Source organism: Bipolaris sorokiniana (genome assembly GCF_000338995.1).
Source record: "Bipolaris sorokiniana ND90Pr unplaced genomic scaffold COCSAscaffold_4, whole genome shotgun sequence".
NCBI classification, from domain to species: Eukaryota; Fungi; Ascomycota; class Dothideomycetes; order Pleosporales; family Pleosporaceae; genus Bipolaris; species Bipolaris sorokiniana.
Genome location: NW_006911898.1, coordinates 1,251,966 through 1,268,656, shown reverse-complemented (window position 1 = coordinate 1,268,656; position 16,691 = coordinate 1,251,966). Strand labels below are relative to the sequence as shown.

The following is a 16,691-nucleotide window of genomic DNA, read 5'->3' as shown; positions in this document are numbered from 1 at the left end:
TGGAAGAGACTGGGGCAAAGCAGGTTCCGCGGGAACGCATTAATTCCAATCCGGCAATCCGGGACTTGGTCACCCGACCGTGAGCCTGGGCCTCGCGGCGTTCTATACTTAGCAGAATCACCACAGTACACAAACACTGAATGTTTTACTTAGTATACGAGTAGCATATCATTCAAGAAAGCTGAAGTATCCAATGTCGAAGTAATACGAAGTACATTGATTTTCCAAGTCCGATACAAATATCTTACTAGGCATCATATAAGAAGATAAAGCCAAGTTTTCCCTATAACACAATAGGCCTCCTCCCAAACACCAACGCCAATACACCCACCCCACCAAGAAAAGCCGTAGTTCAACGTTGCAAGCAGCAGAGGGGAAAGTCATAAGAAAAGAAAGGGTATTCAGCCAACGCCTACCAGATGAGAACAAAGCCCTCATTTACCCCTAGTCTTCCCAAGAAAGTTGATATCTTTTGTTCGTTCTCCCTACGCCGAGACAGAAACTTCAGACGGCCCTTGGAAAATGGCCTCAGCAGGGGCATCAGAGTCTCCCGTAGGCGCAACTTGGGCTTGAGAAGCCAGTTCGCCGCTTGCACCAGTCTCAGCCCATTCACCCCAGAGGCCACGCTTGGCACGAATACGTAGCGGAGCACCAAGGTTGTTAGCTGGTTGTTCGACCTTGATGGCATCTTTGGTTGCCAGGACGAGCATTTCAAAGAACATCTTGGTGGCGTCGGTCCGTGATGTCCTGGTTTCTGGGAAAATGTCTTGGAAGATGATGCTGCTCTTTTGTCGAACTGATTCGCTCTCCTCGGCTTCGGGCCCAAATTGCTCTCGTAAGAAGTGAACGGCGTGTTTTGTGCCTAGTGATACAGGTCCACCTTCGGCGGGATGGATAAGAGGTACGGTTGTGTCATCAAAGTTGTCGGGGACTGGGGAAAAGACATCTTCTTCCTCTTCACCGATCTGCTGGAAATCTGGTTCATCGGGGAGTTGGATAATGTCCTCGGACCCTCCTAGCATGGTGTTGTCACCGCCAATACCAATATCACCACCCCCTAGAGTTGGCTCGTCTTGCTCAAATTCTAGTTGTAGTTGTGGCGTCTTCTCTCTTTCAGCTGCTGTTGCTTCGTCGTCCTCGGCGTCCGCTCCAATATTGACGCCATCTCGCTTGCGTTTCTGGCTTGGTCGGGAAATTACTTCCAAAGAAAGGATACCGCGTAATTCGGGAGCCCAACCCTGACTTCGTCCATCGCCAAGAATGCTTGATACAAAGCCTCCAGACTTTTGCATGTTGAGCAAAGCCATAAGGAGGGGATCGCGTGGAAGGAAAGACGCAGGCTTGAGAATCTTCTCACGGTTGTTCTGTTGCTCCTTCAGTTGCTGGCTAGAAATCATTGTCTCTGCGTCGGCTCCAATGACCCTCCTGCGCTTGGCTCTGGCTTGGTGAATGGACTCCTCCTCTTCATCCTGCTCTGGCTCAAAGGTGGTGGTTTGCTCGGCGATTTCCTGTTCAAGGCGAGTAGCCTCTTCCTCTCCTAGCTCGGAGAGTGGTGATTCCTCACGCTGGCGCGTAGGCAAATCGCCTGCTATTGAACCCGCTGGGAGATCTGTTTCGTTCATTCCGCCCATGGTGATATCCATATCGTCCTCGAGATTCAGCTCTAGGCCAGGGCCAAGTTCTGTAGGAGCATCTTCACCAATATCTATGCCAAGGCCATCATCGTCGTCTAGCGTAAGGCCCTTGTCTAGCGCAGTAAATTCATCAGATTGACGGCGTTCGAGGGGCGCGTTACGGCCTATCTCGATACTTGTGCCTTCGTCGAACGGCGCCGAGGGCTCCAAGTCGTCATCTTCTCCAATATCCAAGTTCAGGTCATCGTCGGGAAGTTCCATTGGTTCCATACGTGGGTGCTCAATGCTGCCAGAGAGGAATTGGCTGTTATCCCAATCCGGTACAGTAGTGTTTCCAAGATTGAGACTACCACTAAGCGGCTGTGAAAGAAGAAAAGAGGGATCTGGCATAGGAGCCAGCAGGTCCAGGTCGGTAATTTGATCTGGTAGAATCAAGTTGGTAGGGTTGGCAACGTGAGTCTGCGCAGGAAGATCAATGTTTCCAGGGCGGAAGGCCTGTAAACGCGTTAGTTGTGGCAATGTCGGGTAGTTAGAATCAGACTTACCATCTTGATCTTCCACAAAGCTTCATTGCAGTCATCCTGCAGGTAGTGGGCTTTCTTGTGGTAGATGCGAACTTCACCAAGAAGTAGCTGCGCGTTCAAACGCAACGCAAGTGGGCCGCCAGCAGCCACCTCTGGTCGAATGATGACTTCGCAACTCTCGGGGATCTTGTGCTGCAGCACTTGAGCTTTGGTGAGCTTCTTCTGCTGATTGGAGGCGAGCCAGACGTGCGCAAGCGCGCCTTGCTTGAAGAGAAGATCCTCGGGAAGAAACATGGTGGTGGCGGGATGGAGGAGCTCGTGGGTGGGGTGAGGAAGAGCTGCGCGTCGAGTCGGTCGTCGTGTTTATGTCGACGCGTCGCAGGTCACAGGATGCGCACGCGGTAGAGACGCGCCAGTGACCTCAATAGTATATGCCAAAAGTGCGCGCACACGTAGGGATGGCAGTCAAGGCAAGAGAGGGTTGGGCGACGATGGTGTTGCGGATGCGCTCGGTGGTTGAATGATGATGATGATGAGGCTGGTAAGGGCTGGGATCAGGGCAGGGCGTGGCAGCCACGATCCCACAGCTCCCGCTTAGTCATGACTCTGAACCAGAAAACACCAAAAGTACCTTCACCTTTGGTTCCAGAAACCCCATTGACAGACATAGTAGCATCATCATGTGATGAGGGAGCACACCCAGCCACCTCATTCTATTTTTGCGGGGCTGATATTTTCTCGTTGCTGCCATCCAAGCTTGTATTAGGAAAGAATGGCGAGTCTCCAATTCCGGTTGATGAATGATCCGGCGTGGATATTCAAAAGACAGGATTTTTAACAATACTCCCTCTTGGCTTTACGTCTTGCAAATCAAATCAATCTCTAGCTGTTACTTTTGCAATATTCCGATGAGGTTCTTGTGCGACTCGGCAGTTGCTTCATCAATGCCCAGCCAATGTAGGGATATTGCACCAATGAACCCGATCGCGTCTTATTGGCCTTGACATACGAATGTTACCAAGGGAGCGGTATTTTCCAAGAGTTTCAACAGTCTGCTCCGTTAGAATATCGTGTTGGGCCAGTTTGAGGAACGGTAGTTAGATATACATGCATCAGCAAAATACTAATATACCTGCACCTACGACGCCCACTTGATTGTACACCATTGCCAAACGAGTGCATTTCCTTGCATCTTTATCCAGCATGCTTTGGTATCCTTCTATAATTTTTATGCTTCTGGCACAATATGTCTCAGCCCAGGAGACGCCCTACGGGTCATCCGACTTTCTACGGTTTGGGTGTTCGCAGCTTGTGGTTGAGCGTACTGATCCACTCGTCACCCCTGGGCTCAACCCATCACCGCATATGCACCAAGCAAGTCTACTTGTCATTTCCGAACCAAGGGGGCTAATTTGTATAGATTGTAGGAGGAAACAGTTTCAATGTCACAGTATAGCATCGCCAACTCTTTCTTGATATACTTAAGGGGCTAACATAATCAGATGGATCCTTCTTCCTTTGATCCAGCCGCGCAGTCGACCTGCACTTCGTGCATTTACAAGTTAGCAAAGCCATTCTATAATCTTGACGGCTCACTTAAATAGCTACAGAGAGGACAGATCAAATTATTGGACTGCCTCCGTTTACTTCAAGTCGCCAGAAAATGGTACATATCGTAAAGTACCACAAATGGCAAATGGCCGTCGAAACGGAACTCTCCTTGAGCAGGATGGCGGTCTCACCATATACTACATGCGTCCATTTAGTGGTACGAACAAGAACACCACTGCGATGATACCTGTGAGTCTGGATTGACCATCACTTCTGTGATGCCTCCTCACTGGTTCGCAGGGCTTCCGCATGTTGGCTGGCGATCCCACCAACCGCAGCAAAGAGGGTACTTACCCAGGCATCTGTCATCGTTGTCTGCAGGTTGACGAGCGTATCATGGGCGGAGCCGGTGCACCCTGTTCAGGTAACGACACTGCCAGTTTTCCGTCTACGCCATGTCCAGGGGGGATCCGTGCTACTGTGATCTTTCCTTCGTGCTGGGATGGCGTTACTCTTGACTCGCCAGACCATAGATCGCATGTTGCTTATGCGCCAGGCTTTAATGGTCTTGCGGGCGACTTTTGTCCAAGCAGTCATCCAGTTCGGATCCCACAGGTCATGTACGAGATCATGTTCGACACGTCTGGGTTTGCAGATCCTAAATATTACCAAGATGGTAAACAGCCATTAGTGTATAGCTTTGGAGATGCGTAAGTCAAGAAACCCGCAATGAAGTACTGAGGATTGTGTTAATACAGATAGGACTGGGTATGGTGCGCATGGCGACTACATGTTTGGTTGGGAGGGGGATGCGTTGCAGAGGGGGATGAATGCTCTTGGTAACCAGTGTGGGAGCGAGGACTGCACCTCTACATTCACAATTCAGGATGGCAGAGATGCGATTGCATGTACAAAGGCACAACAGGCTGTCGAAGATACTGGGACAGATGCATGGCTTGATGAGCTCCCTGGTGGAGTACAGATTACAGAATAGTGCGTGGCGGTGGGGTGGCAGCGAGTGGGGCCGATATGCGGTATGTACTGTACTGGATACATATGTATGTAGACGGTGGGTAGAGTTAGAGAGATTGTCTCAGTATCCTTCACCCCAAGCATCCTGTCTTAGCCACAGCAGCGATATTCGAGGCGCAGGCATGACATCACCCGCAAGCAGCCGCGCCACGACGAGAGCATGTGTAGTAGCGTCGGACATGTGCCTGCCAAGCCCCAATGCCGATGTGCACAGATTCCCTTCCCCTGTAGTGGATCGAGCATGTTTATCTATTGCGGGTTGGCGCTCCAAACCCAAGATCAGTTCTCTCTGTTTCAGCTCCCGATAAGGTCGTCGCACGGTGGTCGATGTGTTGCCTCGAACTGTTTATGGGGTGAAACGGGGATGGCCAGGACCCTTGACCCCTGCACGAGGGTACCGATGCTTTGACGTTCTAGTCGACCGTCTAATCCACCAGACGAACTGCGAGCCCTGAAAAGACAATCCAAACTCTCCCTCGCCGCCAAACTTGATTTTTTTTTAACCTGCCAGCCGTCCTTACGTGCACTGTTTAACCGCCACCTCAATGCAATAATCGGCCTCCTCCGCCATTCCCCACACGCTAATCGTCGACGGACAGGCCACGTTGGACCGCGGCGCAACAGTCGTCTCCTGGCCATGCCAACATGTCAAAAGCGTCGACGCCCTCACTGCCCCGCTACGATGCCTCGAACCCATATTCCAAGTCCTCTCGCCCTTCATCGCCAATGCTGCAACCACCAGAGCCCCATAAGCGCAGCCCGACACCCTCAGTACGTCATGCGCCTGGCTGCCACACCGTACCGCACCGCGACCGGACACATTGCTAACATGCAACCACACAGTCAGTAACAGCCACGTACTCGCTCTTGTCCGCACAAGAAACCGCGCAAAAACTCTCCACCTCCGTCACACATGGCCTTTCTGCTGCAGACGCCTCGGCACGCATACACCTCCATGGCCTCAACGAACTCCCGCACGAAGAGCCCGAGCCGCTGTGGCTACGGTTCCTCAAGCAGTTCAAGGAGACCCTCATCCTGCTGTTGCTAGGGTCTGCTGCTGTGTCGTTTATCATGGGCAATTTGGAAGACGCGCTGAGCATAACCGTAGCAGTGACCATTGTCGTCACTGTAGGCTTTGTACAGGAGTACCGGTCGGAAAAGTCAATCGAAGCTCTCAACTCGCTCGTTCCACATTCTGCACATATCATACGCGCTGGGGCCGAGCCATCACGGGGCGGCCGCACACCCAATGGCACAACAGCCGACGGCATCGAACTGGACAACCTCAAGGATACTACAGCTTCGCTCTCCGCAGCCGAGAGAAAGTCCACGACAATCTCCGCGACATTGCTAGTACCAGGCGATCTGGTTCTGTTCCACACGGGCGACCGCATACCTGCCGACATTCGCATCACGCACGCTGCCGACCTTAGCATCGACGAATCCAATCTCACGGGAGAGAATGAGCCCGTCTCCAAGTCGCCTGATACTATTGCACCCCCAACAGGGGCCCAACGATCGCCCTCACCCTTTTACGCATCTGAAGCCTCTGGAACCGTTGGCGCAGACATCAGGCTTAACGATCAGAAAAACATTGCATTCATGGGTACTCTGGTCAGATCTGGGTACGGACAAGGAATCGTTATTGGTACTGGAGGCAACACGGAATTTGGCGCCATCTCTGCATCCTTGGGAGAAATTGAAAGCCCTAGGACTCCTCTGCAACTTTCCATGGACCGACTCGGAAAGGAGCTGAGTTACATGTCATTTGGTGTTATTGCATTCATTGGTTTAGTAGGATTGTGGCGGGGGTGGAAGTTTCTCGAGGTCTTTCAGATTGCTGTTTCGCTTGCCGTTGCTGCCATACCTGAAGGACTGCCAATTATTGTTACGGTTACGCTTGCTTTGGGTGTGCTAAGGATGTCCAAGCGCGACGCCATTGTCCGGCGGCTGCCCAGTGTAGAGACACTGGCCTCGGTTAATGTCGTCTGTACTGACAAGACGGGTAAGTTGTGCATACGGACAGTAATCTTGTACTCGCTAACCTCATAAAGGCACGCTGACAACTAACCACATGACTGTCACAAAAATATGGCATTTTGGCGAGGCTACTCCAACAGATGTGAAGCTCAAGCACGAGTCTACGGATCTCGACTCTCCCACTCGTAACATTCTGCGGATCGGAAATATAGTCAATAACGCCCGTCTGTTGAGCGACCACGCTGGATCAGCTTCCACAGCAGCAGTTCTTTCATCAACTCTGGGCGATGATAGTGCCTCGGCCAAGAGTAGATGGGTCGGTCAGCCTACTGATGTTGCCCTCCTTGACCTGATTGATGCTTTCGGCGAAGACGACGTGCGGGAAAGGCTTGGTGAACGCAAGTTCGAAACTCCATTCAGCTCAGAGAGAAAGTGGATGGGTGTTGTCGTTGGCAGCACTTCTGGTAGCCACACTCCCGGTTCCGAACACAGCTATATCAAGGGTGCATTGGAAAGGATTCTCGATCGCTGCGATACATACGTTACTGCACAGGGCAAAGAAGTAGCATTGGACCAAGCACACAAACAGGAAGCGATCAAGGCCGCAGAATCTATGGCTCAAGAGGGCCTGCGAGTGCTCGGCTTCGCAAGTGGTGTGTCCAAGGCAAAGAAGAGAAATACTAGTGGCACCGCCTCTCCAGCACCAACTGCACACTCGGCTCTTGGTGATGATGAGCACTATCGTAGTCTCACGTTTGCGGGACTTGTAGGCATGAACGATCCTCCACGCAAGGGTGTCGAAAGAGCCATCCGGCGTCTAATGGCTGGCAAGGTTAAGGTAATTATGATTACCGGCGATGCAGAGACTACTGCAGTTGCCATTGGAAAGAGTCTGGGGATGCCAATTACTGAAAACTCTGCGCTTGGACGCTCCGTCATCTGTGGAGACGAGGTAGACCAGATGAGTGAGGAAGAGCTTGCGCAGGCCATGGCAACGACGTCAATTTTTGCACGCACGAGTCCGGACCACAAGATGAAGATTGTTCGAGCGCTCCAGTCGCGAGGCGATGTAGTTGCAATGACTGGCGATGGAGTCAACGACGCACCGGCACTTAAGAAGGCAGATATTGGCATCTCGATGGGCCGGCTGGGAACAGATGTTGCTAAAGAAGCCGCAGACATGATTCTAACCGACGACAACTTTGCCACGATTCTCAACGCCATCGAAGAAGGAAAGGGCATCTTCTACAACATCCAAAACTTCCTTACCTTTCAACTTAGCACCAGTGCGGCAGCGCTGAGTCTAGTACTCCTGAGTACCTTTCTCGGTTTCCAGAATCCGCTCAACGCCATGCAGATTCTGTGGATCAGTAAGTTCTCATCAACACATATCCAGGATAAGGAAGACTAACCATACACCCCCTTAGACATTCTTATGGACGGCCCACCCGCCCAATCCCTCGGTGTCGAACCCGTCGACCCAGCCGTCATGGCACTCCCGCCTCGCCCCCGTCAAGCCCGCGTCCTAACACGCCCTCTAATCCAACGTGTCCTCCAATCCGCCTCCATCATCATGCTCGGCACCCTCACGACCTACTACCTCGAAATGTCCGACGATAACATGGTCACGGCGCGTGACACCACCATGACCTTCACCTGCTTCGTCCTCTTCGACATGTTCAACGCCCTAACCTGCCGCTCATCCCGCAAATCCGTTCTCGCAGGTGAAATCGGCGTATTTGATAATAAAATGTTCAACTATGCTGTTGCGGGCAGTCTGCTCGGTCAACTGGCGGTTATCTATTTCCCACCACTGCAACGCGTATTTCAGACTGAGGCGTTGGATCTTGCCGACCTGGCCCATTTGGTGGCGGTGGCGAGTTGCGTGTTTTGGGCTGATGAGGGGAGGAAGTGGTATTTACGCTGGAAAGGGAGGAGGGGGTATGGGGCGGGTTATAGTACTGCTGTATGATCTTGGAGGTCTTGCCATGTTTATTAGAGTAGAACACGGTGATTGGGTGAGGTTTCGTTTTATTTTTTTTAAAATATTCTTGTTTGAGGTTTTCTTAGAGTAAATAAAATGCATAGCGTGAGTTTGTGGTTGGGTTGTACATATATGTATTCTGCGTAGTTTACTTGATATATTTATGGAAAAAGGTGTTTGTAAAGAAGTCATGAAGCATACATGTTCTTGTAAATCATTTCGTGATGTACATTACCTTGGCCACATTTCTCTTTTTCATAGTTTCTTTTAGATCGTTTCTTTTCATGTACGCCGTGAACATGCTCAAAACTATATACGTGCTTTGTACAGAAAAAGCAAAATATTGCATCAGACCCTCAATGGCTATCGTGATGTTTGTTCTCCTTCTTCTTACCCCCCCCTCCCCCCCAAATACACACATACACAACCCAACCTTGTATGCTACAAAAAAAAAGGTATTCCCCATCTCCTTAAATCAACTCCACATCCCCTGTCCCACACCCAACACACCACCGCCGAACCGCACTCCACCGTACAACCCACACGTCCCCTCTCTTCATTTCAAACCTACGATCCGTGCCCTCGACAAAAATCTCGCCCACATCCCTCAACGCACGCACGAACACGGCTTTGTCCTCGTCTGGCTTGTCTATCATGCTAATGCCACCAGTAGTATCATCAAGACGCTGCAGCGAGGCCGGGAACTGGGATAGGAAGGAGGAGGCGTAGTGGGAGGCGAGTAGGGCTTGGTGGGATGTGAGGTATTGATGTTCTGCGGGGGAGAGGAGCGGGTTTGGGGTGTCGAGGGAGGATGTGTGTTGGGATGAGATGTGGAGGGGGTGCGTGTCGATCTGTTGATTGTTAAGATCAGTATATAGACATCTACCATATGTCCGAGAGATGGCTCAATGGGAGTAGTAGAGAACACTGCCACCCACCTTTTTTATCCTCGCCCGCAAAAAACTACGGACGAGAAACTTGAATCGCTCAAGTTCCGTCTGTATAATGATGAGGGTGAAATTCGTCTTTGGGTCCATGTTCCCTGTTTGGTCTTCGACAAGTTCAATCTGGCTGCGTCATTAGCCCTCTCAATCTCGATGTAATGTGAATGTATGTGTAATTTTAACGGCCAACGAAGAAGCTCAGACAATCATTATTGCTTTGTGTCCAGGACCGTTGAGTTCCTCCAACGGTTCGAAGGTGGCCCCAGCACGCAGAACTCACCTGTCTTGCGATGCGCTCTAGCACTCTTGCCATGAGATCTGTCGGCCACGGCAGAATCTCGGGCGCCACTCTCTCGGCAACCCAGCATCGCGTCAGCTCCTGTAAGTCGCGCGATTCCTGTGGCGTCGAGTCGACGGCGACCTCGGCCAGCAGGTCGTCGATATCCATTACTGCTCTTGTCTCGAATTGCACATGTAAAAGACAAGAAGATTGGCCTTCGAGACTAAAAAACAAACAAACTGTAGAGTCTCGTCTATGCAGCCAAGGTACCGTGCCGCATGTGGCAAGTAGAGTATGTAATGTACTATACACGCGTTGAACTATGTGCGTGCTTTGTGAGATCAGCAAGTGCTCGGAGCTCGGAGCTTAGCTCCCCTCTCCCAGCTGAGGTGGGGCAAAAGCAAAAATAGATGGTGCGCAAACAAGAGTAACTAACCCACAACGTATTTACCACCCCCAAAGCGGATGTCGGATATATAGAGTTGCTTGAGACGTGCAATTTGGGAGACTTGGGTGGCGATGGGGTGCATCGGCGCAAGCAAGACACGGGCTGGCGTGCAGGATGCAGCGTAACTTCGATTTGCGCAGGTTTGGTGGGGAAGCCATGTTTGGGGAGAGCGGGGCTGGCAGTGCTAGCGCCAAACGCGTTGGGACCTCACGCGACTGCACGGCTGGGTCCTAGGACTCTTCCGGGCAATGCCACTCATCCATCTGAGGCACAAGTAGCCCGCCTTTCCGGCTCAACAGATCTATCGGGCATAGCTCAAGGCGTCTGTCCGGCCAAAGCAACAACAATCCATCTGACTCGGGTTCCGACCAGTGACAACAAACAATGGGAGAGGCATGAGGGGTATTCCTTTTGTTTGTCTTGCTAGTCCAACCGCTTCTCCCGTTGGCTTCTTTGTCATTCTGTAGCCTGCCAAGTACATCATCTCAATCTCCACATACGTCTAGCACAAACACACCGACTTGTGAAGAGACAAATCTAACAAGTGAACAAGTGCATCAGAGAGATAAAGAACGAACGCCAAACAAAGCACCGTGGCCGACAAAACAAAGACAGCGATAATGACATCATGCTTCCAAGTACAAACGAGAACACCAAGCAAGCGTGAATGTGAATGATTAATGAGATGGATTATAATGTGCTGGTAATGAACGTTTGTATAGGCACGTAAACCTAGACTGTGTATGTGGCTTCGTGATGATTCTTAGATTTTGGTTCAGGTGAACACGGGCAAGAGCATCTTCCAGCTCTGCCATTGCAAAAAAAAAAGGGAAAAAAAGGAAAAATCCGGTTGAGGATGTACATGGTGACAAAGGAAATTAGAGTGCTTGCGGGCAGACTGGATCAACCTGCACAGCGGTCGCCGTAAACGTGGTGGGTATCCAGCCATCCCACTTAGGAAATGGTAACGTATGTCCGGGCCCTTGGCTCCGCGACATGGGGTATAGAAACGAAAACGGGGTCAGGATGCCCCAGAGATCAGATGCAGACTGTGTTCCTCTGACAAAGATATTCGAGGACCATGCAGAACAAAGGAAATCGCTTGAACGCCCCGGTGTAATCGAAATAAAGGACAAGAAGAGAAAAGTAAACGCCAATGCTGTGGGGATCCAATGCCGATGCAGCAAGTATTGATAAACGCCATGAATCGATCCGCCGTCAAGTTAGTTTGGTATCGTAATTGCGGCCAGAGGCCAATATGTGGGTTTAGTAAGAGGCAAGGCGACGGGTACTAGCCCGAGCACCGTCCAGTGAGTCGCTGCCAAGGCAGAAGATATTGTTTCCGCTTCTTGACCGGCTCATGGTTGTAGGGCTGTCCTCCATTTGGCAGGGTTGCCCAAAGGTAAAGGTAGTGGCACGGTTGAGTTTAGCACGCGACTTGAACTTGAGCTTGTTAAGGCCGCGCTCGCACGATTGTTCGTGCTCTTTGGCATCCATGCGGAGGTAGTTTTGAGGATAGCATCGGGTAGCGTGAGCATGGAAGAAGGAACTGTAGCCACCATCGAGGATATAGACTTCGGGAAACGAGAGGAAAGGATACTGGTGAGCGTTCTCTTTACGGTCTTGCGAGCGAACAAACTTGGCCCTGTTGCTATTAGTTGGTGAAATTGACTATGGCTGGACAAATTGACTTACATCAGAGGAGCACGATGTGCCGAGTACTCGCAATGGAGCACCAAGAGAGTGTTCTCACTAGAAGGGGCCTGGAAGAGACGCTCGGCAAGCTTCTCCTTGTCACAAAAGTTCAAAGCACCTTCAATGTGCCCACCGTTGTATTCATACTCGAAACGGCAGTCAATAACCACCTTGTTGTCATACAGGTGGTCGTAAACACCATCGAGCACGTCAATCAAGGTCTCACGGGTGATGCGAGGAAGGCTCTCTGGTTCGCTAGTAGTGAAATGAGGAAGTTTGAGTGGGTGGACATCATCAACATCCATTACAGACTGAAGACCGCTGGGCTGGTAGTTCTCCTGCTCCTGTTTGGCATTCATCACATCACCAGGGCTCTCGAACATGCTCAAAGAACGTCGGAACTTGCTTGGCCGACGCGATGCGGGGCCAGCAGGTTTCCGAATTGCGGCAAGGGGCGATCCATTTGAACTAGAGGTAGCAGTAGAGTTGAGACGGTAGGACTTGGGCCTAGAAGAGCCGAATAGGGATCCATTGGATGTGGGCCTGCTGCGCTCTTGTGGAGGCGAGGCGGCGAAGCACTCGTCTAGGGTTAGTGAAGACGAGGTGCGACTGAAGTCACCACACCCGAACTGGAAAGGCGGAGGCGGAGGCACCGAGTTCTCATCGGACTTTTCATCATCCTTGAAAGAAACAGAGTTGGACGAGTTGTTCTTGGAACGCATCAGAGAAGGCCTAAGCAGGGCAGACTTGCGGCGGCTACGTTGTGTTAGTTGAGATTGAGCAGGCATATATATATTGGCGAAGAGCACTAACTCAGCAGCAGACACTGGGCGTGGAACCTCGAGATTTGGCGTGGGGTACGTGGGAGGCGTAGGCAGATCGCTGCACGACGACAACATGTCACTGTCGGTGCCGGGAGTGGTCTCGGGCGAGGGCGAGGGAAGCGGCAGAGAGCGGTCGTTGACGAAGCTAAAGGGGGCCTTGTGGGGAAGAGGCGAGATGTCCATGGAGTCTGGAGCGAAGCCGGGCGACGAAGAAGGAATTGGTGGAGTGGTGACACCTTCCCATCGGGCAATTGGGGTCAGGTTTTCTACAAGAGCCTTGTTAGAATATGCACCTCCCTCCCATTGTCATGAGCACAGCCACTTACCCCTTGTGTCCAACTGCTGAAAGAGATTGGACGTGAAGAGCGACCGACGGGGCGTGGCGAGCTGAGGGCTGTAACAAAGGGCATTAGCACCGAAAACGGAAGGTGTCTGAAACCAAGCGTAGTTTTACCTCTGGTCAACGTGCAGGTTGCTCGACATGTCGGCAGCCAGACTGGCGGTAGGCGAAGAGCCGATGCGAGGCTGCAGGGCAAAGTAGTCTCCACTGGCCTTCTTCATGCTGAGATCACGGAAATTGAAGTTCTTGGAGCCAAGGTTGTGTGCACCTCCGAAGAGCGACTTGGATTGAGGCAGGTCACGGCGATAACCCCAGGGGCCGGGAATTGGGGGCGGGTGCATAGCGGCAAGAGGCGAAGACATCTCCATGGTGGTGAAGGTGAGGGTGGGCTATCGTCGTACCGGGCAACAGGCAGAAACGAGCGTCGGCTTCGGCGTCGGGCTGGAGAGAGCGGGCTGATTGGGGTAGTGTCGTCGGGTGAGGGCGATAAGGCATACAAGACAGAAAAGCTAATTCCAATCTGAAGATGCTGGGGCAGTGGGATATCGGAGCTGGTGTCGTGGGTGTTGGTGGTAGGTAGCGGGCGTTGTCGAATTGGGCGTGGTGGTGGTGGTGGTGGTGGTGCTACTACAGGCGGGCTCCGGACATGAGGCTGCAGGCGCGATGGGAGGTGGTGAAGGAGGTAGCGACTGCCTATAATGGATGTGGGAGATCCAAGCAAAAGCGAACCGTCGTCGACAAGGCGAGTGGGCCAAGTTAAGTCGGGGGATTGGGCCTTCTTGGGGGAGAGAAGGGTAGAGAGGAAGGACGGCGGGTCCGTCACGCAGCTGGCTTTGAGGATGCCATGGTTGCTGGGGTAGCCCGCTGAGAAGGTTAGGGCGGACGACCAGGGCATGGGCTGCTAAGCTAGGCGCTTGCACACACCGGAGGCCTCACTGCCCAGCACCAGCACGGGACAAAGAGGACTGGGTAGTGGAGTTTGTTCGTTCCGGCTATGCAGCACGTCCAAGCTGCGCTACGATGATCCGCTACCTCTAATGCCGCCGCAGGTACACCGGCTGCTGATTTGATCGCGATGGCATGCTCGGTTGCTTGCGTGCAGCTGGGCTGCAGCTTGATGACGCTCACTGCAGACGGGTAAACCAGTGTTTGCAGAGCGTCTGTGTACACACATGGCCCGTCTGCCTTGTTCTGTGTAGTGTAGTGTAGTGTAGTATGTGTATACGTATGTGCATCATCCAGCCCGGCACTGGCACGCCGCTCTACCACGGCACCGTGTGCGTCTGACGGCTGCTGCTTCACGTCTGTCTACTGTACATAATACTTAGATGGCTGCACCAGGCCGGTCCATGTCGCCGTGTGCAGCGCGTTGCCAGAGAAGCAACCGGCTAGCTCGACGCGGCTCAGACCCATGGCGGATGGGTGCTCCCTGTAGCGCAGCAGGTGGAGGGGGTGAAACGATGAGTTTGCGTGCGCCCCCCGCCTGATAGTAGTGTACATCCACAGCTAGAGTGAGTCGCGCCGCCGAGACGAGAGGGTGGCCTCGGAGTGGTTCAGCGTGGTGCGTGTAGCGTGTAGCGTGTAGCCGTATGCGTACCATGGAGACCGTCTCCAAGGGAAACCAGCCCACTCGGTACCAAACATGAGCGACTGCGGCTAGCTGCCCGCTGCATGGCCTTGCATGTGCGTGCGGAAACCGAACAGGCCAGCAACCGCCGTCGCCAAAGACGCGTGAACTGGCCCACGGCAGCCTGTCAGAGGCGGTGGATGTGCAGTGCGGTGCGGTGCAGTTCCCTACACGGATAATTGCGTAGTAGTGCGAGTAAGTATTCCCAGTTGGAGTAGCAGTAGTGTAGCAGTATTTTGCTATTAGAGCAGCCCACTTGGCCGCTCGCATAGCACAGGCAGGCCCATTTGGCCGCCGACTACGTATTCTTTCGTCATCGGCCAGGGAACGGCACACGTCTGGCACGCCCTCTGCCAGGGAATCTGCCATGGCGACGCTGGCCTCCATGTCATCCTGCTCACCTGCGGGCCGCCCATTGGCCATGGAGGAGCGAGGCGCACCCATTGGGCGAGCGGGAGATTTCCATGCTTCTTTCGGTGCAGCGAGACCGACGTCGCACGCCCACGCTCCTCTGCTCACAGGCGCCGTGGATGCGGCGACTGGCCACTGCATGGCTCGTTCACGCTCGGATCGCCTTGTCGGGCCCATCCATGTCCCCCCCAAAAGTCCAAGCCCACGCAAGCGGGCGCGCATTGCACCGGCCTGGCCTCGCCCCAACACACTACCCTCCTAGTGGCGTGCCTGCGATCGAGGCTGCTGCAACGAGATCTCGATGGCGACGCGCTCAAACGTCATACTCAATAAGGCTGAGGCCACGCCCGCCGGCTTGCCATGAATGGACTGGGTGGGCTAAGTAGGCAAACCTGTTCGGCGCCTGTCAACCCGCAGCCAGCGTCCCCTCGTCTCTTGAGCAACGGGCGAATACATGTTATTGTGTGGACACGATGCTGCCCGGCCAACGACGTCAGCAGGCAATTACTCGGCGTGGCCGGGGCGCGGTCGTGCAGCGCCTGGAGGCGAGCTGAGTCGCTGTTCGAGAACAACGGATGTTTGCAACGATGCCGGAATGGTCAAGCGGCGAGTGCACAAACTCTTTCATAAGCGCAGCCTGCACGCGCCCCCGCCAACGGGCTGGCTGACCCCTCCTTTTGTGGGTCCCCAGCGCGCGCCATGGAAACAAAAAAGCCTCGTCGCCAGGTGCGACGCGTCCGCGCCTGCCGTACACAAACAATCCCACGCACGCTATCACATGACCGCCACCACCCAGCAGCCACACACACACACACACACACCACCGCGCCAGTCTCACCACACAGGGTCCGTCATATACCCCAGACCGCGGGACCCGCCCGCGTTACCGTCTACGGCCTATTGTGCGTTTCGAGACCCTGAAAATCTGCACTGTGACAGCAGGCTAGCCCTCATCCTCTTTGTCACGAGAGCAGCACCTGGCCGCACGCTTCCGATCTGCCTTTGCTGGACGCCATCAGACTTACGTACCTATTTGCTCTATTCGGTGGAGATTGAAAGAGGAGACTGCGAAAGTAAAAAAAAATTCTCCCCTACTACTACTACCTACTACTAGAACCAACCCAGCCCCGCGTGGTCACTCACCCCGAAAACAAAGCCCCTTCTCTCTCTTCTGCTTTCCCTTGATGGGTTCGCCTCAAGAACTTAAAGAGTCAGCACACCCTCCCACACACCGGATAATCCTTTGTTGCACCGCCAGCTGGCTGCTGCGCATCGCAGCCGCATCCGGCCCACTAAAGGATTCGCCTCTATCAATATTATACCCCCAGGGAACACGAGTTTCACTTCTGCATGCGGATCGTGTGTGGCCTCGCGCTCGGCAAGTCGCTATCTGAGACGACGGGACGCTGTGACGCTG

The 16,691-nt window shown here is 53.1% G+C and overlaps 6 protein-coding genes across 6 annotated transcripts; 2 read left to right on the top strand and 4 right to left on the bottom strand.

Annotated features, from left to right (window-relative positions):
* Nucleotides 1-154: 154 nt before the first annotated feature.
* Nucleotides 155-2,698, bottom strand: COCSADRAFT_138158 (uncharacterized protein). The gene is made up of 2 exons (XM_007699788.1): nt 2,180-2,698; nt 155-2,129 (listed from the first exon to the last, which is right to left on the bottom strand). Exons 1-2 carry the CDS (start codon nt 2,450-2,452, stop codon nt 486-488), a joined length of 1,917 nt encoding a protein of 638 aa, XP_007697978.1. The 5' UTR covers nt 2,453-2,698; the 3' UTR covers nt 155-485.
* A 633-nt stretch (nt 2,699-3,331) lies between these two features.
* Nucleotides 3,332-4,743, top strand: COCSADRAFT_353818 (uncharacterized protein). Its single transcript, XM_007699787.1, has 6 exons — nt 3,332-3,544; nt 3,579-3,608; nt 3,661-3,719; nt 3,769-3,958; nt 4,010-4,419; nt 4,472-4,743. Exons 1-6 carry the CDS (start codon nt 3,362-3,364, stop codon nt 4,701-4,703), a joined length of 1,104 nt encoding a protein of 367 aa, XP_007697977.1. The 5' UTR covers nt 3,332-3,361; the 3' UTR covers nt 4,704-4,743.
* Nucleotides 4,744-5,072: 329 nt separating this feature from the next.
* COCSADRAFT_35014 (uncharacterized protein) lies at nt 5,073-8,900 on the top strand. Its single transcript, XM_007699368.1, has 4 exons — nt 5,073-5,512; nt 5,585-6,746; nt 6,796-8,091; nt 8,149-8,900. The coding sequence occupies exons 1-4, from the start codon at nt 5,387-5,389 to the stop codon at nt 8,691-8,693; spliced, it is 3,129 nt and encodes a 1,042-aa protein (XP_007697558.1). The 5' UTR covers nt 5,073-5,386; the 3' UTR covers nt 8,694-8,900.
* A 229-nt stretch (nt 8,901-9,129) lies between these two features.
* COCSADRAFT_35012 (uncharacterized protein) lies at nt 9,130-10,460 on the bottom strand. The gene is made up of 4 exons (XM_007699367.1): nt 10,366-10,460; nt 9,930-10,260; nt 9,644-9,772; nt 9,130-9,556 (listed from the first exon to the last, which is right to left on the bottom strand). Exons 2-4 carry the CDS (start codon nt 10,095-10,097, stop codon nt 9,176-9,178), a joined length of 678 nt encoding a protein of 225 aa, XP_007697557.1. The 5' UTR covers nt 10,098-10,260; nt 10,366-10,460; the 3' UTR covers nt 9,130-9,175.
* A 1,183-nt stretch (nt 10,461-11,643) lies between these two features.
* COCSADRAFT_85248 (uncharacterized protein) lies at nt 11,644-13,577 on the bottom strand (the record flags this gene model as incomplete). The annotated part of the gene is made up of 5 exons (XM_007699786.1): nt 11,644-12,022; nt 12,073-12,828; nt 12,886-13,162; nt 13,223-13,290; nt 13,351-13,577. 5 exons carry the CDS (start codon nt 13,575-13,577, stop codon nt 11,644-11,646), a joined length of 1,707 nt encoding a protein of 568 aa, XP_007697976.1.
* Nucleotides 13,578-14,553: 976 nt separating this feature from the next.
* COCSADRAFT_353804 (uncharacterized protein) lies at nt 14,554-15,496 on the bottom strand (the record flags this gene model as incomplete). Its single annotated transcript, XM_007699785.1, has 1 exon — nt 14,554-15,496. The coding sequence occupies one exon, from the start codon at nt 15,494-15,496 to the stop codon at nt 14,561-14,563; it is 936 nt and encodes a 311-aa protein (XP_007697975.1). The 3' UTR covers nt 14,554-14,560.
* Nucleotides 15,497-16,691: the final 1,195 nt, after the last annotated feature.

Coding starts and splice junctions, on each gene's coding strand:
- COCSADRAFT_138158 (XM_007699788.1), bottom strand. CDS start 2,452: ATGTTTCTTCCCGAGGATCTTCTCTTCAAGCAAGGCGCGCTTGCGCAC. Junction 2,130..2,179: donor CTTTGTGGAAGATCAAGATG/GTAAGTCTGATT, acceptor ACGCGTTTACAG/GCCTTCCGCCCTGGAAACAT.
- COCSADRAFT_353818 (XM_007699787.1), top strand. CDS start 3,362: ATGCTTTGGTATCCTTCTATAATTTTTATGCTTCTGGCACAATATGTC. Junction 3,545..3,578: donor TGCACCAAGCAAGTCTACTT/GTCATTTCCGAA, acceptor TAATTTGTATAG/ATTGTAGGAGGAAACAGTTT. Junction 4,420..4,471: donor GTGTATAGCTTTGGAGATGC/GTAAGTCAAGAA, acceptor TAATACAGATAG/GACTGGGTATGGTGCGCATG.
- COCSADRAFT_35014 (XM_007699368.1), top strand. CDS start 5,387: ATGTCAAAAGCGTCGACGCCCTCACTGCCCCGCTACGATGCCTCGAAC. Junction 6,747..6,795: donor CGTCTGTACTGACAAGACGG/GTAAGTTGTGCA, acceptor AACCTCATAAAG/GCACGCTGACAACTAACCAC. Junction 8,092..8,148: donor CATGCAGATTCTGTGGATCA/GTAAGTTCTCAT, acceptor ACACCCCCTTAG/ACATTCTTATGGACGGCCCA.
- COCSADRAFT_35012 (XM_007699367.1), bottom strand. CDS start 10,097: ATGGATATCGACGACCTGCTGGCCGAGGTCGCCGTCGACTCGACGCCA. Junction 9,773..9,929: donor TAGAGCGCATCGCAAGACAG/GTGAGTTCTGCG, acceptor TGACGCAGCCAG/ATTGAACTTGTCGAAGACCA. Junction 9,557..9,643: donor TGCGGGCGAGGATAAAAAAG/GTGGGTGGCAGT, acceptor AACAATCAACAG/ATCGACACGCACCCCCTCCA.